Source organism: Harpia harpyja, chromosome 9, assembly GCF_026419915.1.
Source record: "Harpia harpyja isolate bHarHar1 chromosome 9, bHarHar1 primary haplotype, whole genome shotgun sequence".
In the NCBI taxonomy this organism is placed as follows: domain Eukaryota; kingdom Metazoa; phylum Chordata; class Aves; order Accipitriformes; family Accipitridae; genus Harpia; species Harpia harpyja.
The window spans coordinates 32,344,039-32,367,729 of NC_068948.1; the positions used below are offsets into that span (position 1 = coordinate 32,344,039).

General features: G+C 49.4%; 2 protein-coding genes across 12 annotated transcripts in view; both read left to right on the forward strand.

Annotated features, from left to right (window-relative positions):
* Positions 1 to 15,198, forward strand: part of SSH1 (slingshot protein phosphatase 1) — a 41,382-nt gene extending 26,184 nt beyond the window's left edge. For 7 of the 11 annotated variants that reach the window (XM_052796159.1, XM_052796166.1, XM_052796164.1 and 4 more), the window contains 10 exons: positions 409 to 477; positions 912 to 977; positions 2,291 to 2,485; positions 2,728 to 2,821; positions 4,205 to 4,333; positions 5,501 to 5,547; positions 6,890 to 7,036; positions 7,728 to 7,928; positions 8,855 to 9,485; positions 9,956 to 15,198. In XM_052796159.1, coding sequence (XP_052652119.1) covers positions 409 to 477; positions 912 to 977; positions 2,291 to 2,485; positions 2,728 to 2,821; positions 4,205 to 4,333; positions 5,501 to 5,547; positions 6,890 to 7,036; positions 7,728 to 7,928; positions 8,855 to 9,485; positions 9,956 to 11,233 — 2,857 coding nt within the window. In that variant the 3' untranslated portion in view covers positions 11,234 to 15,198. Of the gene's footprint in view, positions 1 to 408; positions 478 to 520; positions 611 to 911; positions 978 to 2,290; positions 2,486 to 2,727; positions 2,822 to 4,204; positions 4,334 to 5,500; positions 5,548 to 6,889; positions 7,037 to 7,727; positions 7,929 to 8,854; positions 9,486 to 9,561; positions 9,747 to 9,955 lie in introns of those variants that run through there. The other 4 variants (XR_008236539.1, XM_052796169.1, XM_052796167.1 and 1 more) reach the window with 4 other exon arrangements.
* Positions 15,199 to 22,392: 7,194 nt separating this feature from the next.
* CORO1C (coronin 1C) overlaps positions 22,393 to 23,691 on the forward strand; it is a 54,574-nt gene continuing 53,275 nt past the window's right edge. Inside the window, exon 1 of the mRNA XM_052795584.1 lies at positions 22,393 to 22,411. The gene's annotated coding sequence lies outside the window, so the exon portion shown is untranslated. The remainder of the gene's footprint in view (positions 22,412 to 23,691) is intronic.

The window sequence follows — 23,691 nt, forward strand, 5'->3', positions numbered from 1 at the left end:
GCTGAATCTCTGCAGCCAGATCGTCATGATCTGCTTTTATGTCCTGTTAGAAACTGCCTTGCACTGAGCTTATGAGGGTGAGAGAGCAGGAAAGATGATGGGGCAAATACTGCAGTGCTTTCTGGCAGGCTCTGGAGGGGGAGAGAAGAGCTGGTAATTTTGATTCTTGTTTCTGTGATGCTTCTCCAGTCCTGTGGAGCAATCAGCATGCTAATATCAGAGTAGACCTTTAGACTTCAGCTGTCGGTCTCCTTGTGTGTTACGCATTTGGTGGCCTAAGATATTACTAGGAATTACTAGAACAAGACTTGAGGATTTTAAAAATTAAAGAGTATTAATAATTTAGGATATTGGCATGACCGCATTGTGGCCTATATTTAACATCCTGTATAACAATCTCTCTTCCAGTAAAAGCTGCACTATAGGAATGGTTCTTCGTCTGTGGAGCGATACTAAAATCCATCTTGATGGTGATGGGTAAGAAACCACATTAAAAGGATAAATGTGAATGTCTTTCCCTACTTGGGGGCTGCTCTAGGGCAGATTCTCCGTCACCTTGCAAATGAAGTTCCAATTTTGGATTCATGGCTGCAGTCCTCTGACTCAGACAGTGAGATTTGGTCTTGCTGCCCTCAAACTGCTCGGTGGAACCTGTGATACCCAGTGAATGTTCTCTGAAATCCCACTTGAGGGGTGGAGCTCCCATCCCTGGCAGTCTACACTGGGAAGGGTGTCTGCTTGCTGTTCTTATTTGGGAGGGTGTCGGAAAATTGGTGATACAAATTCTCATCCCTCATTCTTTTTGACTGTGAGTGCTCCTATAGCTGCCTTGCAGTAGCTGTTTGTAGAGTGCAGCCCATGATGCAGAGAAGAGCAGGTTCTGACTGGGTTTTTTTCCCTCTCTCTGTTAGTGGCTTCAGCGTGAGCACTGCAGGGAGAATGCACATCTTCAAGCCAGTGTCGGTGCAAGCCATGTGGTATGTGTATTAATTAGCTTTACTGAGAAAGAGACTGTCATTTCTTTGAGTAAATTAAAAATAAATAAACAAACTGCATTTTAGCATTCTCCGTAATTGGTATTTAGTGAGCTGCAACAGAGATGCTGCTTCCCTGTGTCAGCAGGTAGCAGTACTATAAAGGGACTGTGAGAATACTGATCCGAAAACAGGAACTTCTGCTTCTGTTCAGAGCAGCTATGTGCTCTTCAACATAATGGAAATGGCACTAGTGAGATGATGAAATATGAAAGACCAACTTCAATTCATCAGGCTGCAAACCCAGTCTTTCTTCTCTCTGCATATTTTTCTAACTGGCTGAAGGAGGAGTCTTGGGACCCGTTGCCAATCTGATGGCATTCCCTGTGTTCTTCCTCGTTACTGGGACCAGTCTGGGGTTCCTGCCACTCGGAAACTTTCCATGCCGCCCCGGGTGCCTGTTCACCTTTCAGCTCCTGTCACCCCTCCCGTGTGCAGGGATTCCAAAACACTGAAGCAGGGGTGGCTGAATCAGCAGCAGCTATGCCAGCAAATTCCTTCTTGAAGAGGCTGCTACCCAGCCCCACGCAGAACAAATGGATCTCTTTCGGTCTGGGCAGTTTGCTGGCTCCTGTTGGAGCCTCGAGAGATCCCTGTCCATGCAGCATCTGATAGGGAAAAAAATACAGATGTAGAGAAGGGTGTCATGCTAGGGATGATTTTGTACAGAAACAAATGAAACTCTTGTTTCTATCAGTTTTGAACTTGGCCCCTCATATTGGCAACCTTAGATGTGGTTAATGTATTCAGTACAATGACATCTTCGGAGTAGAGCCTTAAAAAAAGAAAAAAAAAAAAAAAGAGGAGGGAAGGAAGGAAAAAGTAATGCTAGAATTTGCAAAAACAAATGATCCAATCTGGGCCTTGTCCCTGGAGCATGTCAGGGGCCAAGAATGCTGGTAAATATGTGTTTGACTCCTTGCTGAAGGTGGTTTGAAAATTGTCCATGTTCTTTGTTTTTCTTTGGTCTGGCTTTACAAGTTAGCTAATGATTAGATCCCAGAGAGACTTGTGCCTTGTGCTTGCCTGTTAATCAGGAGAAGATTTCAGCCTCTGCCTTGGACCGGCTCTTGAGAAGGCCTCCAAGGTGCAGTTTGTGCCCTCTTTGAACTCTGATACAATACATCTGCTGCTCTCAAAAAGCAAACTGTAATAAACAATGCTGAAAAATCTTTTCCTCTGTGAAAATCATTTGGATCCTGCTCTGTCTGTTCCTGCTTCTCACATCTGCACAAATTTGTTCTCCAAACTTGCAGGTCTGCTTTACAGATCCTCCATAAAGCCTGTGAAGTTGCAAGAAGGTACAACTACTTCCCAGGTGGGATGGCCTTGGTCTGGGCCACATACTACGAAAGCTGCATCAGCTCTGACCAGAGCTGCATCAATGAGTGGAATGCAATGCAGGACCTGGAGTCCACCCGCCCCGACTCTCCAGCCCTGTTTGTTGACAAGTCAGTTCTGAATTTTATTAGAAAAAGTTGGCTTGGCTCACAAGAGAAATCTCCCCCTCTCCCTTTTCTTCCTCCAGTGGTTCATTTCCTTCCTCTTCATAAATGTCTTAAAATGTTTTTCTTCGGTTATTCTCATAAAAATTGCTTTTAATACAAGTCTTTACCACCACTCCTCTGTACAGTATGAGTTGCACTGTACGTTTACTGCCAGCTTGGAGACATCCTCTCCTTTTCCTTTTCAGGCCAACTGAAAGAGAACGAACAGAACGGCTCATTAAAGCCAAACTCCGGAGCATCATGATGAGCAAAGACCTGGAAAATGTGACTTCTAAGGAGGTAAATACAAAAATTCCTGCTATCTTATTCTTTCTGCTAGACTCCTTTTCCAGAGAGTGCTGCTCTGATGGAGACACCATATGACTAGGTGTCATTGGCTTTTGAGTTTGTGTTTCCAACTGTTCTGTAAAGACTCTGCTCTTTGGCTTTGCTATACCTCTGTTTCCCCAGCAGGGAAATCAGGGTAATACCAAAATCAGAGTGCATTTTTCAAGACCTTAGTAACAAGTATGTGACTTTCAAGCACATAGTGCCTGGTTCTTTGCCAAAAAAGTGGCATCAGAGGTGATGCCTGCATTACAGCTGGTTGTAGCACATGGAGGCCTGTCCAAGCAATGAATTTGCAGACACTTACTCCTCCTGTGCGTCCCTGTGAATTACGCAAAGGCAGCACTCAGAAGATGCAGTTGGTGGCTGAAGGCCTCGCAGTTGTTAGTGTCCTGATCTTCACTTGCTCATGGACAGTGCAGAGCAAGTATGTGCCTTCCTTTCTCCTGTCAGCTTCATTTTAAGGTTTTATTTTCTTTGTTCCTGAACAAATGTCAGAGGGGCTTGCAGACAACATTTTGCTAGTGAGTTTATGGATGGAAAATCACAAGTCAAGGCTAAAGCTAGTTTGGATCCATCCCAGGCTGGTGTAAATACATCCAGCTGCAGTGCAGACATACTCAGAGCAAATGGAAATAGTTCTTTTTGGGTTGGGTTTTCGTTTGTTTTTCAAGGGAGGCTATTAACATGCAGGGCTTTCCTTCCTAAAGCTTAGCACTGAAGTGTTCGGATACATTCCTGTGTAACAGCAGCGTTACAAGTTGTAGGCTTAAGCTGAGAACTCGTCTGTCTGTGTACGTGTTCTTAACCCTTGGTGCAGTCAAGATGCTTTGATTTTGTTGTAAGCATTTTCCATGTTGGGTTAAACAAAGTTGTGCTGCTTTGCATTGCACCTTCCTGAAGCTGACGTGCAGTGAGAGGACTGTAGGTCTGTGCCCTGGTGTTTTAAAATGGGAAAGTACTGGAAATTTCTCTCTTCACCAATGCTGCTGCCATTATTCACTCCTTGCTTCTAATGGTTTTCACATTTTTTTTGTTAGCTGCTCTCCAAGGTCTTGGGTTTTATCTCTCCAATTATTTTTAAGAAGCAGGTACCCAAAATACATTTTTTTTTAACTCGGGTGTTATCTGAAGCTTTATTCACAGATCTTAAATTTGAGGGCCTGGGATACTTGGAGAGATGCCATGTAGTGAGATACCTTGTCTCCAAAAAGTTGAATCCCTCTTGCTGTTTTTAATGAAGTACAGAAAAAGTGTTTTACAAAGGAGTGCCAACAAATGTTTCGATTGAACAGACATGATTCTAGGTGGTATCCTTTGTTTTCTGCTCTGCAGATACGAAATGAGCTGGAGAAACACATGAATTGCAACTTGAAGGAATTCAAGGAATTTATAGACAATGAAATGCTGCTTATCCTGGGTCAGATGGACAAACCGTCTCTGATTTTTGATCATTTATATCTGGTAAGCTGCTGTGTTAGGAGCTCCTGAATAGCAGGAGGCTCAGTGGGAGTGATCTGACAAGTCACTGGGCTTAAAGGAAGCTGGATTTGGTGTCAAGGCTGACTTGTTCAGCATGAGCCAAGAGGTACAGCCTGCTATCCCACCCTTTGTGCAGACTTTACTCCAGGACCCATATTGCTTGTAAAAGCCTGCAGTAGAGAAGCCTTTTTTTCTAGCTGTGTTCTTGTTTCGGGGACTTGACAGGGTTCTTTCCTGGCAGGTTGATCCTGTTTCAGGACATACCATGGCATAGCTCAACTTCTGTCTATGCACGTTCATTTTCTATTTCTAGCAATGGAGATTTTGCTTTATGACAAACAAAGGTCTAGCTGTGGATGCTGCCCCGATGTGACAGCCATTTGCTCTTTGACTCTGATTAGGGTCACTGTATCGTTTTTTCTCGACTGAGCCTATGAAGTTCTTTCTGTAGGCATGGCCAGAGCTATGTAAAGAATAAGGCTGAAGGTGATATGCACTTGGTGCAGAAGCAAAGAATGGTGTGTGTTTTGTCTAAGCTTTTGCCACTAGATGGTACTCCAGGCAAAACCAGGCGGAACAAAGACTTGCTTGAGATGAACACATTTGTGCCCATTATGCTTGGGTCTTTTTGTTTTGTTTTGTTTGGTTTGGGTTTTTTGTTCTGGACAGAGTCAGAGGAAGTGCTCATGTTTGAGGGCAAAACCTGCTTTTTAAACCATTTTTAGCTTTCTGTTTTGCAGATATGGGGGGCATACAAGGTGTAACCACCCCCATAGCTTTCAGGATTTGCCTCACTTTTCATATACCTGTGATCCCAGTCATGCTATGCGTAATCATTTTCTTTCCTTGCACAACTTATCTCTGTTTAAAAAGTCAGAGTGTCCGGGGCCAGTGATTTGGGATGTGCTCAGTCACACGCTGGCCTAGAACTATCTCCTTAGATGAGGATGCCTCTGCCTGTTCGGGACAGGACATCTTTGTGTTGAGCTGCAGCGCTGGTTGCCCTGGTGCCATATTCCTGTTTCAAAGGCTATTACCAATATTTTAGTCAGCAGCTAAGGAAGATTGCCGAGGCTGGGGTATTGCAGAACTTAGGAAAAAGGGAGGCTCTTGGGCTCCTTTGAAATGTGTGTTTTGTGGCTGTTGCAGGGGTCCGAGTGGAATGCCTCCAATCTCGAGGAGCTGCAGGGCTCGGGGTGAGTACAGCAACTTTCAAGCACCAGCCTTAGACTCTGAAACCTCCAGTCGTTTGCCTTTAACTTACATTCAGATCTCTTGCGATGACATATGACGTTTGTAGACTGTAAAGATGAGTTTGGGCCCATTCCTAGTGATGTAGGTAACTTACCATCAAGACCTTGGTCGAGAAATCTTTCCTACCTCATTTCTGTCAATAACATGTAGAGTGAAGATAACAAAGCTGCTTGTTTGTGAAGTACATCAAGATCTCAGAAACCCTCACAATGTGTAGCAGCTGAGCGTGAAACGGCCATACGTACTGTCGTGTCATGTGTGAATTCCTGCAGGCTGCAGAAGAGCAAATATTACGGTGCTAAGCTTAGGAAAAAACTCCATCTAAATGGAGCAGAACTTCCTGTGGATGAGTAATCTCCATCTCACCTGCCCAGACAGGCAGCTGCAGGGCTGTCTTTCACCACGCTCTCATCACCGCACCGCTTCTTGGCTTGATTTACTTTCACGCTTTTTGGACGACTGAGAATTTTGCATATAAATATTTGCTGCTTACCCAAGGCATACACCAACCTTGATGTGAGAAACTGAAAAATATTGCTCAACAGCATGACTAAAAATGTTTAATTTGGAGTCCTTGAGAACAGATGTCTGAACATCTTTGAACAAGTAAATCAACCAGTGCATTAATACTTCAGATCTATGGGGAAGGCATCTTGACGTGCAATGTCTAAAGGTCAAAGCTGGACAAATTCTGAAACAAATATCCTGTGTTCTCGATTTGTCTGAATGATAGGAGGTAATAAATCAATATGGACATTCGTTCTCTCCAGGTACATTGTAATCCCTGCTGTAATCTTTGGCAGGAATCGAGAGATACCATATGACTCTTGTTCCATATTTTTGGTCAGAAAGAAGAGAAAAGGACAGCTTTGCAGCTAAAGCCTGCAGTTGAAAATTGTGATTCCTGGGGTCTGTTCCCACCTCTTGCCCAAACGAATCACTTGCAGCTGATGCACTTTTCTTCTTTCGCACCCTAGAAGCTGTGCGTGGCACCCAGCGAGGAGTTTCTGATTGGGTTACAAAGGCTCGGCAGACAGGAGAAAATAAACTTCTTCCTCGTGTGCTCACGAGACCTCAAGGTCTTTTGATGCTTTGAATGGGATATGCCGATGGCGAGAGATGGGTGAACGGACAGGCCCTGCATGTCCCAGGGGTTTGGGATTAGGGCTCTAGATAAAATCTTACAGCTCGTGTTGTGTCAGATTTCATGGACTTCACAATGTGTGTCAGTTCCCTTTCATGACCGTGGCAGTTCAGCTTCATTTTTCTTTTTGTTCTCCACAGCATCGACTACATTTTGAATGTGACCAGGGAAATTGATAATTTTTTCCCCGGTTTGTTCGCATATCACAATATCAGAGTGTATGACGAGGAGACAACAGACCTCCTGGCTCACTGGAATGAAGCGTACCACTTTATAAACAAGGCCAAGTAAGTGGGCTGGGAGACGTGACTTAGTGTGAGAGCGCATCCATGCCATGGGGTCTGACACTGTGCCCTGCGGGTTTCATCCAGCATGGAGCTGGGCCCTCCCTGAAACTGCACCACCACTGAAGGAGGCAACAGGGCTTTTGCTTTACTGCTTTTGCCAGGAGTTTTCTGTGTCCCTGGAAATTCCCCATACCTTGTCTCTTCCTGTACTGGCATTAACCTGTTCCTAGCCTGTGATATTTTTTATTATTTTGTTTTGCTTCCAAAAGGAAATGAGGACATTTCCTCTTCTCAAGAAGTTCTGGAAATAGTCCAACATGTCTGTGTTGGACTAGCCCCAGCTGTCTCTGCAGACAAGAGATGGTGACAGAGCCCGTCAAACTCTGCTGGGCTTTTACACTCGGGTTGTTCCTGCTTATCCCTGTATCCAAAGACTTGGGCAGGCAGGCAGGAGGCTTCATGGTGGTCTCTGAAATGGCAGCATGATTGAGGCTGCCCTTCTCTAACTCCCAGCTTTTCTGGAGAGAGATTCTTCTCATGGCCCCCTTAATCCGAAACGTTTCTCACCTGCTGAGCCATGGTGTTAGGGTGCTCAGGGGGACAAAGTGCTGTCCCTCCACCATGTAAAACGGTAACAACAGATACCATAACGAGAAAGATGAGATGTATTTTCCTCTTTGTCCTTCTGCAGGAAGAATCACTCCAAGTGCCTGGTGCACTGCAAAATGGGTGTGAGCCGGTCAGCATCTACTGTTATAGCTTATGCAATGAAGGAATTTGGCTGGTCACTGGAAAAGGCTTATAATTATGTGAAGCAAAAACGCAGCATTGCAAGACCAAATGCAGGCTTCATGAGACAGCTTTTGGAATATGAAGGCATTTTAGATGCGAGGTAAGGTGACAGGATGAAGGGAAAGGTGACTTGCAGGAAGTAAAGGAGCTAATTGTAGGCAACTGCTCGTGGTTTTGTATCACAAAATATTAATCTCCATGGAGTTCTGTTCAGGCAATAGGTGGTTCTGCCAATGTCTTGCACACATGCATGTCATGCTCAAAGATGCTGGCAGCGTGGTGCTGTAGTCTGAAGGGTCCTCTTTAGAAGGGCAGATGCAGAAGCCTGAGCTAATTGTGTTTTTTCTAAACCTTTTCTGTGCCAGGCCTCCCTGGATGGAAATTAGCTGTCTTCTAGGGAGATCTGCTCTGGTTTAATTCAGTGAGGGTTCTCTGCATTTGGGAAGCATGTTCGTATTTCTCAGCAGCCAGTACTGTTCAGTAAAACATTGTTCTTGTTTTATGAGGCAGAACTGAGCTCAGGCAGGGTTGGAGGCAAATCATTTGCAGTTCTGGGTGACCATGCCAATCACAAGTCTTTGTCGTTGCAAGTGCTGTAGTATCTAATAAGGGTTTCTGCATGCTCTGCTTGGCCTGGGCTCTACTGGGGGAAGAGGAGGAAAATTTTTCACTCTGGTTCAGCAGGAACCGTGCCATGACATGTGCAGAGATGTTGGTTCAGAGTGTCTTGCTCTGATGGGGGGGCTCTGTGCCCCTCTGCCCTGAGGGACTCCTCCCAAGGGCTGTTCCCATCATGGCCGCAGTGCAGGGCACTGCTGTGAGTCTGCTGGGCCAAATTGATTCTGGCGTGGGCAGGCGGGAGGGACAAAATCCTGATGCTAAAGATGGTTTTGTCCAAGTGGGACCGCAGGGCTGTACCCAGCGGTCAGCGTTTCGGTTCTGAGTTGTGGAGAGGGAGGGACGTTCCTGGAACTGAGCATCCTACAGTTCAACGGTAGTCACTTGTGTCTTTGTCCATTCCCCCAGCAAGCAGCGCCACAACAAGCTGTGGAAGCAGCAGGCAGAGAGCAACCTACCCCAGAACACAGATGGTACCACTGGGTCAGGTGATTTTTTACTCGAGAGCTTAGACATCGACCTAGAAAACCGCCTGGCTGACCTGGACACGCCTTCACAGTCAGCATACCTGGACAACCGCGGCAGCACAGAAGTGTCTGTGGACTTTAATTACTGCTTCCATCACCTCTCAGACACGCTGCTGGAGAACAAGATTCCCAGTGGCAGGGAGGGCTTTTTCCACGTGGAGGAGCTGGAGCGCGATGTGCTTGCAGACCGCACTGCCTCGCTGGTGGGACAGCCTCCATCTGCACCTTCAGAGGGAAGGCTGCTGGAGACAGCAAAAGCCCTGGAGACAGCAGAGCCGCTGGCAGAGCTGAGCAGTTTCTGCGAGAAGGAGGTGAAGAAGAAACTGGACTTCAGCCCCCGGAAGGGAAGGATAGTGCTGGGCCCTGGGGACCGAGGGGAGGACGGTGTCAGGGATGAAAATCCGATGGAGAAGTGGAAGCGGCGTTTGTCCATGCACAAGGAGGAGAGCAGGCTTAATAGAGAGAACTTGAATAACAACAACAGCAAAAGGAGTTGCCCAGAGGATTTTGAGGTGCGTATGGAGTTGAAATGTAGGTGATTAGCATGGCTGACTACTGCAAGTGAAACTGCTCTTCTCATCTTCATAGCACAGTTTCATTTGACTTGGATAAAGCCTTTCATTCCATGATGAGCTTCTTCCTTTTCGAAGTGCTTCTGAACATGTCTTTGCTTGCCCAAGCTATGGATTTAGATGCCAGAGAGAGAGCACACACATGTGAGTGCCCTGTAAACTGCTTTGGGCAACTTGCTTGCATGACCATCGCTTGAAACGGTAGGTATTCATTCTTCCATTGACGATACTGTCTGCTGAGAAAGTACATGGCTTTTGTACCTGCTGCAGGGCCTTAAGAGAAGTGGAAATGGGTTTTGTTTCAAATCTGCTTGGCTGTAAATATATCCTGCAGTCTGTGCCTCTCGCTCTGCTGATTGCTGATGTCCTGTTCTGTGCACATTTATCTGTACCTGTTTTCTTTTTTGCAGCATGATGCTGTATTTGGGATCCTCAGTAAGGTCAAGCCTTCCTATCAGTCTTGCGCTGACTGCATGTATTCCTCGGCCAGTTTGTCCCCTGACCCCTTTGGGGAGCAGTGCGAAAAGTTGAACCCCAGCACTGTGCGTCGCAGCACCACCATCTGCACGCAACCAGCCCTCCTCTCCCACATCAATTCCAACTTGGCAGACCACCTGCCCAGCAAGGCACACTCAGAGGAAGCAATCAGAACTAAAAATAACGAGGCTCTGCTTCCTCTGTCGGCAGGAACTGGTACTTTGGACGCTAGCACTTGCAAATCACTTGATCAACACTGCAGCATTTTGGAGAAAGGAAAAGATGTACCAAAAACCCCCGTCAAAACTCTGCTGCCCAGGAGAAATTCGCGCTGTGACAAGAGCCTCCTTAACACAGAAGTGGTAAAAGAAGAGTCTCTAGCCAGAAAAGACAGCAAACCTACCAAGGATCTGAAGTACTTGTTGTTCAGCAAAGACTTGGAAAAGCCAAGTGCAAACAGTTACTTGATGCAGCATCAGGAGTCTCTTATTCAGTTGCAGAAAGCAGGCTTGGTTAGGAAGCATACCAAAGAGCTGGAGCGGTTGAAAAGGCTGCCCTCGGATGCCTCGTCGCTGCTCAGAGAGAGCTCCCTGAGCAGAGTCGGCTCTGGCATTGTGGAGGAAAGTGAGGATTTGATTTCACATCACAGCCTCGTACCTCTTCTGGGACCAGCACCGTTGATACCCGAAGATGCAGAAAACGATGTGGAGAAGTTAGAGGTGAAACGCATCTTGGAGGGGATCTCTCAGAAAACTTCCACGCCTGTGATATGTCGGTTGGAGCACACGAGCAGTTTCACCAAGGACTTCCTGAAGACCATCTGCTACACTCCCTCCTCCTCCCGGAGCTCCAACCTGACGCGTAGCTCCAGCAGCGACAGTATCCACAGCGTGCGGGGCAAGCCCGGCCTGGTGAAGCAGCGAACTCAGGAAATCGAGACCAGGTTGCGGCTGGCTGGCTTGACTGTGTCTTCTCCTCTGAAAAGGTCCAATTCTCTCGCCAAGCTAGGATGTCTTAACTTGTCCTCTGAGGACTTATCAACTGACATGGATGTATCAACCATAACAGACTCAAAAGAGGCCGTTTCAAGCGAGTCTTCCGTGCTCTGTGAGCCACAATCCACACTGAGGAGTGCAGATGTCACCTCCAAACTGGCAGCAAAGCCAGCAGTTGGAAACTTGAAGAACACGCTTTGGATGGGCAAAAGTTGATGCCTTCTGTGGGGGGAGTAGGGAGGTGGATTTGGGGGTTTTTACAGCATTTATTCGTTGCACCGATGCAGTTTTATCATCTGACTTGCAGTAGTTCATCTGATGCCACCTCTTCTTCCCCTTCTTGTACTCTAAGTGGGGAGAAAAAAAAGCATAATGGGTCATGATGAATGGCACAAGGGAAAATAAAATGTATTGCATGGCTTAGAAGAGGACTTTGTGTGTGAATTGCCTGTTGTCCTGCAGGATGCTATTTCTAGTACTGTTTGCCAAGTATAATAATGTGTTTTTGTGTGTGTGTGTGTATATATAGATAGATATTTGTATCTATTTATCTATCTATCTATCTATATATAAAATGCTGAAATACTCTGTTTCAATGACTCAACAAAATAATTAGTCATGACTTTTTTTTTACAGAACAAACACAAGTCTCTAGTTAAAACAGGGCACTTGTGGAAAAATCCTTAAAATGGTGACATGAACACTACCTCTGTTCTTGCTGACTTTTCATCTTGGTTTGTTGTTTGCTTGGGTTTTTTTTTAAAAAAGGCTTTCCCCACAATACTTAACCGTTGTTTGAAGGTATTCCCTTAATGTTAACTGCAAAGGCCTGGAGGAGAATGGAGACAGAGGCTTTACTGCACCGAGTGACCTAGCTGTGAAGTGAAGGAGTATCGAGCTGTGTTCGTGTTGACTGTGTGACCTGCTGGCATTAGTCCGTCTTCGCTGCGTAACCGGGTGAATTGTCATAGTCTCATGTTGGTGCCGGAGTGACGCCCAGACTGTATCGCTGTCGCAGACTTACGCTCATGTGGAGAGGCGTCGTGTTCTTTGGGTGTTTTTGCTGTCGTTGTGGTTTGTAATGTCCCAGTACTAATGACGAGCCTGGCCAGTAAGTGACCGTGGACCCTAGTGAAGCTTTGTGTGATGCTGTGTCAGTGTCGTGGATCCTGCGTTGGGGACTCTTCTTCATCAGGCTGTTGGTGACATGCCATGCCAGCGAGATGGCCGAGGAGGTGCAGCTCTCCTGGTGTCCCCATGCATTTGAAATCCCAGTAGGCAATAGGTGAACGTGTGTCTTTTCTGATTATTGCTGTTAGTTTTGGTAGAACGGTTCCTGCGTCCTTGGTTTGCCAGCAGCCTGGGAAGCTGTTGGCAAAGTCCAGGGGTTTATTTATGCTGGGTGTCAGCAGGCTGGGTGGCCCCAGAGCAGGGAGCCTGGGTGTACGTGTCCCAGCTCTTGCAGGGCTGCACCAGCCTCCTGCCAGGAGCAACGGAAGCATAAATCCTGCTCTTGGGGGTGTGTGCATCCTTCGGGGTGAGCTGTCAAACAGAAATACGGGCTCACCCCAAAGAGAGAGGGATATTGAAAGTGTGGGTGAGATCTCCTTTCGGAGGAAAGCTGGTGTGACCTGCAGGGAGGAAGCCGGGGGCTGCCCGTGCTCTCCCTTGGTGATGTCCCCATGGTGCTGCACGCTCTGCAGCAATCGTAGCCAAGGAAGCGTGTCCCTTCCCACGCCAGAGGCTGGCTCTTGGGCACCGGTCTCAAACCAGTGTTACTGTGCACTCCTCTTGCTGTCCTGCTGTGGGAAATGCTTGAAATGCAGCAGTTCATTGATGCTATATGAAATGCATGTTTTCTTAGGATATTTTGGGCAGCCAGCCAGGTCAAGAACTGCTCTGTGCAAGACCTGGCCAAGTCAGGAGGGAAGAGCTTGAGAAGCATGGAGGGGACGTGCTCCAAACCTTGGTGCTCTCCGAGTCCCGTCTGAAACCGTGCTGGCTGCTTGTGCCTTTGGGGTACTATATTGAAGCAGGTTTGGGGGTCAGAACAGACCTCGGGGGACAGTGATGGCAAAGGGATGGATTTGCTCATTTAGGAACCAGGCTGTGAGTGCGAGCTCGCCCACATTTTAAGATCTCCATTGAAATCCATTCTTAAAAATCCCCTCCTTGAGGTGGGAGAGAGAGCAGGGCTGCAAGCAATCGTTCTCAGAGTCTGTATTAATCAAAAATCCACTGTCTTGAGAAAGGGAGCCACATGTTTTGCTGTCCTAAATGCCCTTTTCCTTAAGTGTAAGACCCCACATTTTTATATTAGGTGTGAGGAATTGTAGGGACTGGCAATCAGTAAATAAATGTCCCTCCTTAAAGAGTCTTAAATTTGATGTACATTTTTAGCTTAAGGCACACTTCCTGTTTCACCCGTGAAAGCTGGTTTGAAGCAAAAGCTGCTGCGTGAGGAGACCCTGGAAAACGTGCACAAGTCTTTGTTTTTTAGGGCTGAGAAAATGCTGGGTCGTGTTCTGAGTAGGACTGAAATACTCTACCAGATGTCAGCATACCATGGGTGCATGTGCACGTCCACATCTACTGCAATAAATTTCCTATATTTGTATCATCTTTACTATCCTTGTTTACACCCAGATTCTGATTTATGAAAGGGGGCAGGCAACAGGGGCACACAGGAGGCCCTGGGGCTGTTTGATGCCTGCAGGGCTCGGGGCAGCTGCCTGGGAGGTCCTTTGTGCCTCCTGCCCGGCAAGCCTCTGCCCTCACAGCACTGCGCTCAGGTTTGATCCCAGCACGGTTTGATCGTCAGCCTCGCCTTGCAAGGGCCTTTTGCACGATTATCTTTCTCCGCTGTATGTTACACCGGCACCTTTCTCAGCGCTGCAGACACTTCCCATTGCTGCCCGGCCAAGGGAAGAAGTGGGGGCATCGGATTTGAATAAATTCAGAAAAATTCCGTTAACTGATGCAAGCGAACATATATATTTCCTTCCTGTTTTCTTGAGTGCCTGCCAAGTTCTGCTGCGTACAAACCACTGCTTTCCCGGGGCGTAGCTCAGCACTGACCGCCTTCCCCTTGCATGTTGCTTGGACTCGGCTCTCGCTGGACCAACCCCACCGCTTCACTCATCGGGCTCCATCGCTGCGTCATCGCGACGCTGTCAGGATACAGGCACGGTTTAGTGGGAGTCGGTCTCAGAGCCAACGTGCGCTAGAAGCACGAGTGTGCCATTTCGAAGGGTTTTGTAGCCAAACCTATGATGCTTGCAGACTTCATTAGATTTGTTGCATGAGAAGGTAGATGTTTGTCCTCTCCCACATATTGTAATTGTTCTTTTACAATTGAGTGCCTTAATAATAGTTTACAAATACTGTGTATTTATGCTGAGCTGTTAAACTCTGCTGTTTGCTGTTCATTATTTTTTTTTTGGTGCTTTTGGTGTTTCCAATGGCAGTGAGACCGTTACTCCTTCTACATATCGACCTCCCGGCCCCACTGAGCTCAGCGCTGCTAACCACTTCCCTTCTGCTCTGTATATGGCAAAACCAAAAGGGCTGCGCTGAGACGCCGCTGTGCCGGCTGCAGCTCCCAATGCCCCCATTTATCTATGCATTGCTGCAGAAACGCAGACGGGGTGTCCAGGGAGATGTCTCATCAACAGCTGGCTGCGCTTTGCTCAGTGGATTGCCGGGTGTGAATCCAAACCCAGTCCCGTTCTGCCAGAAAACCCAAAATGCACAAAACTGGCACCTTATTTCCAGTCCAGGCTTTGTCGGTCTGCGCAATAGCAATAGCCGTCATCCTGGTTGTCCTTTCCGTGAAGGTGGTGTTTGGTTCGGTCGTGTCCCGCCATCCCCCTTGCTGGCATCGCCAGCTCTTTGCTGGGGAGCTGGCTCCCAGACTGTGACCACAGACCCGGAGAGGGGTGAGTGAGTAACGTGTAGCTGTTCCAGTGCATTGCTGTACTCTTACGATAACAATGTTCCTTTTATTTCATGGTATTTCTTAATTCTGGTTTTATATTTAAATATGCGGTATCTTTTGTACTGTACGTTCGCGGTAGGGGATGCATAATGCACTTTTTTTTACTTTTGTTTGTAAAAATGTACTGTATATTTTATGTGCTTCTTGTGAGAAAAATAAACTTTTTTTGTTTTCCTTTTACAAATGTGCTTTGCAGCATTTTTGGAAGTGGGGAAGGATCAGCCTGGCCATGGGGAACAGGCCCCACTGGGGTGGGAGGGGGCAGAAAGAAAAGGAGGCGATGGGCGCATATCATCGGAGCAGCAGCTGCTGCCTGGCTCCCACAGCCCCCTGCCCCATGTTATCTCTTCCCATCTGTCCTGGCTGCGCTTCCCTGGTTTTTGGGTCCTGGCTGTTTTCTGCCACCCCTAAAAGCCAGACCAGGAGATGCCTTTGTCCCTCTCACTTGTGTCCTTGCAGCACTGGATGCATTTCAGCTGCCCTGCCAGGAGGGTGAGCACTGCAGAAACACACCTGAGCTGTGGCACGGGCTCACTTGCAGGTTTTTTAAGGGGAAAAGGGAAAGAAAGAGAAACATGCTTAATTCCTGGAGGTAGGAGTAGAACTGAAATCTGTAATTCTCTGCCTAGCCTCTTTTCAGAGACCCCAGGCTGGGTTTAAGGAGAAGCTGCTCACCTTTTGCTGAGCGTTCCCCGGCACCGAGCGGATGTTGGCAGTGGAGCGGTCGTTCGTGTGAAAGCAATGCCTGCGCCGTGCTGAGCCCTCCCTGCACGGGGCACGGAAAAGTACTTATTTGGAGAGGGGCTTGGTGCTACTGCAGCGATGTGGGCTTTTTAATTCCCACAGACCTGTGCTACAGTCTCCTCCAAAGAGCAAATCCCCTGAGTGAAAGCCGAGGAGCTACATCCTGGGATGTGGCTCTTCTGCCCTGAGCCCATCTTGCTGCTGCCCCATGATCCACCCGAGGTGGGGCCAGCCCTTCCTGGGCATTCACAAAATTTTGCCTTTAAAGGCAAACGGCGAGCATCTGTCTCGTGTGCCTGTGAGGAGTCTTGTTATGCCTGGGATTGTTCTCACTGTCAAAGCTGCTTCAGGGAGGAACATGTCAGTGTTTACCTTGGCAGGGTAGCAAAGCACAGGCTGGGGATGCTCTCCAGCTTTGGCACACTTGCTAATTGCCTTAAAGAGTCATTAACCCCCACCAGAAATACTTGCTTTTTAGGGTTTTTGGGGGTTGATTTGGCTTGGAGTTGGCAGCTGTCTGTCACCCATCAGTTGAGCGCAGCAAAGCATGATTTACTGCCTGCCCTCCCTGCCCCGGCGCTCAGCCCGGCTGCCCCAAGGGGCTGCGACGCTCTCACCAGATCCAGCCAGCCGGAGCTGGGCAGGAACCGGCACTTGCTGCTAACTTCACGATGCTCATTTGCCAACTCCTCATACGCATGGAGCTCGGGCCACAAACTCATCAGGGTGAATTAAGTGGCTTAAGTCCTACTGTGGCCTTAGCAGAGGCTGGGTTTGATTCTGGTGTGGTAAGGGTGCAGCAATATGCTGTGTGAGAGCAAGGAGCTGGGGAACATCTTCCTTTCACCCTGCAGCTGAGTCTCACACTGGGGTCACACGTGGCACGTGCTGGCTGATGCTGCTTCGTGTCACCGACACATTTCTGGGCAGCGCTCACAGTGTCTTGCACATGGACAGCAGTTCACTAGCTGGGAAAATAATCTGCAAATGATGGAGGGCAGAGCCCTGGGCTCCCTGGGATGGGTTTGTGAGGGTTTTGGTCTTCTCCTTACACCTCAGAGTATCTCTGGTGGAAATGCAGCTCTTCTCCCAGACGTGGGAGCAGGGTGCTGAGCTGGTCTGCCTCTGCGTGAGCAGGTACCTGCTGCGGGAGCTGCAGCGTCAGGAGCTGGAACTGGCATCTGACACTCCCCTGATCAAGGACAGAGACCCCCGGGCTGAGTCGCCCTGGCACGGAGCGCTTGGCTGGGTGTCAAGGCCTTCCGAGGGTTGCCCAGACATGCTTATATGATGACACACGAAGGAAAACAACTGGAGCGAGTGTGCATGTGTGTGTGCGTACGACTTTTACAGCCTGGGGGTTAACTCTCTCCAGCGCTGAGCCACAGCAGAGCTGGAAGCTCTGTGCTGAGCTGGGAGCCCCAGAGGCTCCCACACACCAGACCTCCGGTTTGGGGAGACAACAGCTTTCTGCTGCATCATGCTTTTCAGGTCCTTGGGACAGAGTCTGTCCCTTAGCCAATGCCATTTTGGGGTCAGATGTTTGCTGTTAGCTCATTTAATTCACACTTCCCTTGGTTGGTTCACAGGACAACGTGCCCCACTCCCTGCGGCTTCCCAAAGATGGAGATCTCCCCACCGTAGCTGTGTGCAGGTTTGCATCTCAAGACCTGCATGTAAGAGCTTATATGTTAGAGAGGCACCACGAGACAGGACTGTGGAATGGCCAGAGGGTGCCCTGTGACTGCCGGTGAGTTTGTGTGTCTTTTTGTTCTTGTTATGATTGTTATGTTGGTTCTTTACGGAGCGGTTCTTGTTATGGCCGAATGTTACATCCTGTTGTGATGTTGCTATGGCAAAGACAGGCAACATCTGGAGCAAGACACGTTCTCTCCGACGACCGTCAGAGGGTTTATTTATAGCCTCACTGGTGAAAGGAGATGCCTGAGCATGAAGCCTCTGCAGGCAGATCATGGCAGGGGCAGCCTGGCACTGGGTGCCCTCCTGGTTGGGACCCAGGGCAGTGGGAAGATGCGAGATCTGACCAGATCCGTTGCCTCACCTGCCCAGTGGAGGAGCCTGCAAGTGGTACCGAGCAGTAATTGGAAAGGAGCAGATCTCCTTGAGGACCCTCTGACTCCATTCTTTGCCCTCAATGGGAGGAGGATGGTTCCCTACCAGCGTTTCTCTGTTTCATGTTGGGGTTGGGTGACCGCAGGGGTGGTGAGCAGATACTATAATGATGTTATTGGGGGAAAAGATCAGGTTTGACAGGTGAGTGAGGCTGGTTTTAGTGAACAAAGCAATGCGCACAGAGAAGCAACAGGAGGGATGCAAAAGGCCACTGCTGCACTTCAACACCAGCAGCCTGCTGCAGCAAAGAGGAGAAGCTGCTGCTCTGGCAGTGGGTGTCAGCCACCTGCAGCCCCAGGGTGATGCCTCTGTGTCACTTTACACTGGGTTGTGGCTGGACAGCCACGCTGGCTCTAAAGGGGTAGAAATGTAAATATTTTTCTAAGCAGAAGCTGAGAGTGGGCACTGCCTACATGAGACGAGCTGGTTCCTGCGATAGATGGAGGGGCAGGGGATGCAGGGCCGCAGCAGGCGCAGGCCAAGCTGCGCTGCCGGCGAGGCTCCCTGTCCATCCAGCCATTGCAAATGCGCTGCTGTTTGGAATACGTGCGGTGGCAGGTCCTCTCTGTGTGTGCACATACACACACATGCATTTTGTATTGATAGCAGCAGCTCTGCTGCTTCAGCCAGGGGAGCTGCTCAGCTGGGGAGCAGCTGATGAGCCGGTCAGGTTTGCTCCAGCCTTGGCCCTCGCCCTGGGCATTGCATATTCCCTAAAAGTCTCTTCCTCTCTGGTTTGAAGGACGGGGGCAGCAGCGGCAACGCTGCAGTGGCGACGCTGCAGCAGCTGCCATTTCCTTTTATGCAGACGGTTCAGCAGCAGAAACTACGTTGCTCCCATGTCAGACTTTCCTGAGTGTTTAATAAGCAGCTCGCAGGAAAAGTGGTGCAAAACACTGTAGAGCAGGGTAGGGCAAACCCAGGTCCAATGACCCAGCTGTGCAGCTTCCACACCAGCCCTGGGCTCTATGACGCCCACACAGGGCAGGCCAAAAAAATCAAGATGATATCTCCAAATCATGACAGTTTGTGAGAAACCTAGAATGTATTTGGCTTTGGGATAGGGAACCAAGGGCATTGGCTCAAGGGGAAGAACCCCAAGTTATTGATCAGGTCATCGTGCCAATGTCAAGCATGCCTCAGGCTGGTGAGTTTATCCCATGGAGAGGTGACTTGGCTTTGAAATTCATCACTCACGCAACTGTCAGCAAATCTTGCTGCAGCATTTCAGTACCTGGCGGGATCGGTGCTGCAAGGTTCCCCCCTACTGCCGGTGTCTGCAGGGAACATTGTCTGCTCCTTGCTCGGCTTGGGAGCCCGGCTGCCGGCCCCAGTCCTGCTGGGAAGCGGTTGTGTTTGTTTTGGGCAGCCTCAGCAGGGATTTAAAACTTCCAGCGGTAACAAATGGTGTTTTGTCTCGCTGCAGAGCAGCTCTGCAATGTGCATTGATAAAAAACTATCCCTTGCGAGGGGGCCTGGCTGGCTCCTGGGCTGATAAGGGCTGGGATAACCGTCATCCCTTGCTCCTTCCCCTTCACGGTAGCCAGCACTCACTCCTGAGCTGGCTCGTGGAGCAGGGGACGAGGTGGTGGCATCACGAAAGACCGTGGTCCAGGTGTCAGCCGCGCAACCCATGTGAGAGCATCGGCTGTGCTCAGAGGGCTGCTGGGGTCCCTGAGCGCTCTGGATGAGGCCCCAGCAGGATTTTCTGGCCTGGTCGCGTGTCAGCAGGATGCCTTTAGCCTGGGGTCGATGGGCAGGTCGCTGGGAGCTCTTTGCAAACTCTTTGGGCTGACATTGGGGTAACTCAGCCCCTGCTGGGAAGCAGCACCTGACTCAGCCCCGGCACTGTGGAGGTGCCTGCGGAGGCTGTGCCGCTGCCTGTGTCTCTTTAGGGACCATTTAGGTGTTTTCCCGCATCCCGCTTTGGGATGATTCCCGGGATCGGGATCGGGCAGCCAGCACCTCGTGCACCATAAAAGGCAAAGCGCTCGGGAAGAGCTGCTGGGGTGGGAGCCATGGCAGCCGCTGCGGTTCGCTGCAATGCCAGGCATCCCGGCTGTGTATAAATGGATTCGAGCCCTCCAGCTCTCCTGCTCCCCCTCCTTCCAGAGAGTTTACAGGAGCCCGTTTGGCAGAAGGATTATCCAAAGGGAGGAACTTTCTGCTCGGAGGATTGTTTAGAGAAATGCCCAGAGCGTTAATAGGGATTTTTGTTAAGTTATGTTTTGGAGTCTCCTAAGGGAAACTTGTTTCTGAGGCTGCTGTTGGGCTTCTCTGTTTATCTCGAGTGGTCTTTTTTATGTCACAGCCATTCCCTTAGCAATAATATATTCCCACAGATCATTCCAGCTGATCTGTCTCTGCCCTGTGTGCTCTGTGCAAGCGGTATCTCTCCCCAAAACACTGGGACGCAGACCAAGGCTGCGCTCTGCTTCCAAGGAAGGAGCGCTGGGGGAGACGCTTTGTGTCCGTCGGGCGCAGGGCAGGGAGGCAGGGAAGAGTGCCAGGGGCACGGATGCGGGTTTCCAAGCTCTCCGTGAAACCCACGGAGGAGCTGACGGAGGTGATCCTGCCCAGACGAGCCGCAGCAGATGACCTGGCAGTAAATCGCTCTGGAAGCAGTGAGATCGGAGGGAAGCCAGGGAGAATTGCTGCATGGGACCGTAGGGAGTTATTGCTGCAGCAGGTTGGGGAAAAGAGGAGAGTCCCTGAAGAAAGATGCAGATGGGTAGCAAGTCCTGCCCATAAAGTGCTACGGACCAGCAAATTAGAAGCTGGGGGGTGCTTTTACAGTTATTCAGGTGGGATATATTTGGGTAGGGACCAGTGTAGCATCAGCTCTGACAGCTGTTGTGTTAGGAGAGAGCGTCCTGCCCTGCCGCAGAGGATGGGCTCCACCACACCAACAAGCATTTTCATCTCTGCTGGCCATGAGGCTAAAAAACGCCGATTCACATGACCCAGGCACGGAGGCTTCCAAGCTGCCTCCGTCTCTCCCAGTAGCGGAGGAAGGAGAAGGCGGTGCTGAAAGTCTGCCGAGACCCAAGGTGGGAAGAAATCTTGGCTGGCCATTTTCAAAGCATTTGGACCAGGAATTACGGTGACCAAGCTCCTGGCCATGGAAACCTCCACCTGGCAATACTATGGATATTTACAGGATGACACAAGTAAGGCGAAGGGGAGAGACTGCGCTACTTCCCGGGGAGCCTCTGCAGGGACATGCGAGGATTATACCCTGCTGCAACTTGGCCAGGAGGGCCTGGGGCATGGGCTGGAGAGGGGGGACCTTCCCGACCCTGGGAGCGACACGCAAACTCCTGCTAAGAAGTCAGAGATGAGCAGCAGCGGGCAGAGAGGGCAGTGGGGGCTGGCAGGGGACCCGTGCGTGGAAGACCACCCCGTGACAACAGGGTGCAGGAGAGGGGAGGAGGGAGAAGCCCCTCTGAAGGTGTACGAAGCAGAGGTTGGACACAGGCGAGCAGGCACGGGCAGGACGGTGAAGCCGGTGGTGTACAGGCTGGAGGAGAGTGAGTACAGGCGCCTGATCGAAGAGGCAGAAGCAGAACCTGAGGAGGAGTGGGAAGGGACAGAGCATAAGGTACCTGTGAGTCAGGAGGGCTACCCGGGGGATGGGAAGGCGGCAAGTCCGAGCCTAAACAGGCTCAATGCTTTCCAAGGAGTCCTGAGGAGACAGATAAGCTGTTCAGACTCTGAAAGCAGTGCAGAGAGCAGGCAAGTGAATAAACTGACCCTGAACTCTCCCTCAGAGGGAAAAAAGCCGAGTGTCCCCATCAGGTCAGATAGCTTCGAGCGAAATGCCATGCTCATGGATTACATTTTGCAAAGCAAACAGGAGGCAACAACATCTGTTTCCTACGTCCCCAGAGAAAGCAGCAAGGCAGCTGAAAGCTTCAGGCAGGCAGCAAGCTTCACCCTCCAGCCTGACGGCACTCCAGACCTTTGCCAGAACGGCCAGAACGGTGAGGAGGATCTGGCCAGGAAGCCCGAGCCAGACAAGCAGGTAGCGAAGAGCCTCGAGAGAATGGTCTCTGCGGTTGCAAATTATGTTTCGGTGGCTAGAGACACTGGAAAGCTTTTGAGACAGAGCAGCAGCCAGCTCCCTGAGAGCAGGGAACAGCTCGGAGGTGAAGCAGATGCAGGGATACTCGATTCATACAGCCAGAAAAAAACCCCACCAGCCCCTCCTGTCAGGTCCCACAGCAAAGAGAGCCTGGCTTTGAGTATGAGCAAGACTGTGGCAATGACGGAGGCTCTGCTGGAGCCCTGCAGCGATGCAGCGAAGCCTGCCAAGGAGCAGTGGGCAGCTGCAGGCGCGGAGCAGCGAACTGGAGGCAGGACTGCAGGAGGAGGGGGCTCGGAGGAGCCAGAGCGGAAGGGGAGGAAGAGTCAGGAGGATGAGAAAGTGCTTAAAGTTGCCGATGCAAAGAAAACCTTCGAAAAACCCAAGCTGTCAGAGGGGAAGGCAGCGACGCCACCAGCCAGCACTGCCAGAAAAGGTGAGGTGTGATGGCTCTGCCGCGGGCAGGCTGGCAGATCCTGGCTCTGCCTTGTGGTTCTGTGGGGCCAGGGTGGATCTGGAGCACACTGCAGGGTGAGGGGAGGTGGGAACACGGGGGTCGTGAGGCTTTTCAGAAAATAGCTACCTTGTCCTGGCCGAGCAACAGGTGGGATGCGCTCAGGGCATGTCTAGCGATCTATGGTCGTAATGAGGCAGGACAAAAATCAGGCATTGATTCATGTCTACTGTCCGCTTGGTAAAAGTACTTCTTGCAGTGAAACTGCTTTGTGAGAAAGAGATTTGCTTTTTAAGACTCTCCTGTATATAAATAAGTATAATATCCGGTACTCCTATACTGCTTTTCCCTGAATAGATACAGTGCAGAAGCGCCCATATGACACTTTCTCCCACTGCCATGTGGGATTATTTGCCTCTGTCTCTCTAGGCACTGGGTGAGCCGATATCATTTTATTTTAGTTATGGCATAGAAAGGAGGCATTATTTTCCTTAGGTTCTTTTCCTCCTGCACTGTGACTTAGCCGAATAAGGCTTTCAGGAGAACGACATCAACTTGGAAACCCTTTCACTGAAAAACTATGGATAAATGAACTTTGTTGAAATTTTTCTGGTAAAACAGCAGTTATGCAGAAATAGGGAGAGATTAGAAATGAATGTTCAAAAGTTTGGATCCTGCAAGGGCATATCAGACCCATGCTGGTTAACTTACATCTTCTGTTTATTGACAATCTGTGATTGTGGATTTCCTTATAAGGGAAAATAAATGTGTAAAGCCACAGGAAATTTATGCTAGCTTTGAATCAAACAGCATGTTTACTTAAAAAAATAAGTGTGATTATCCCACCGTGCTTGGTACATTGTGCTGTCAACTACTCTCATTCACAGAAGTCACAAAACCAGGTCAGAATACGAATATTGCCACAGAGCTTGTGTGTGTGTGTCAGCGTAACAAAAAGCCTAGAGTGATGAAAAACAGATCCTATCCTCTCAGGAAGCATCTGAAGACACACCATCATTCTCACGATGTAAAAAAATAGGGTTGTGAAATATTTGTCACTGCAAACTCTCTGCCATCTGACAGACTTGGGCTCTGTACCTGAAGCAGTGCTAGTACTGGCATTATCAGGGTGCCTGGATATATGCAGCCTCTCCACTCCTCCTCGAGCAGGAGATTTGTCTGATTAAATGGTATAGTTGATACGGCGTGTTTTCATCAGCCAGGTCAGACAGAGGGAAGTTTTCATCAGCAATGAGGCATGC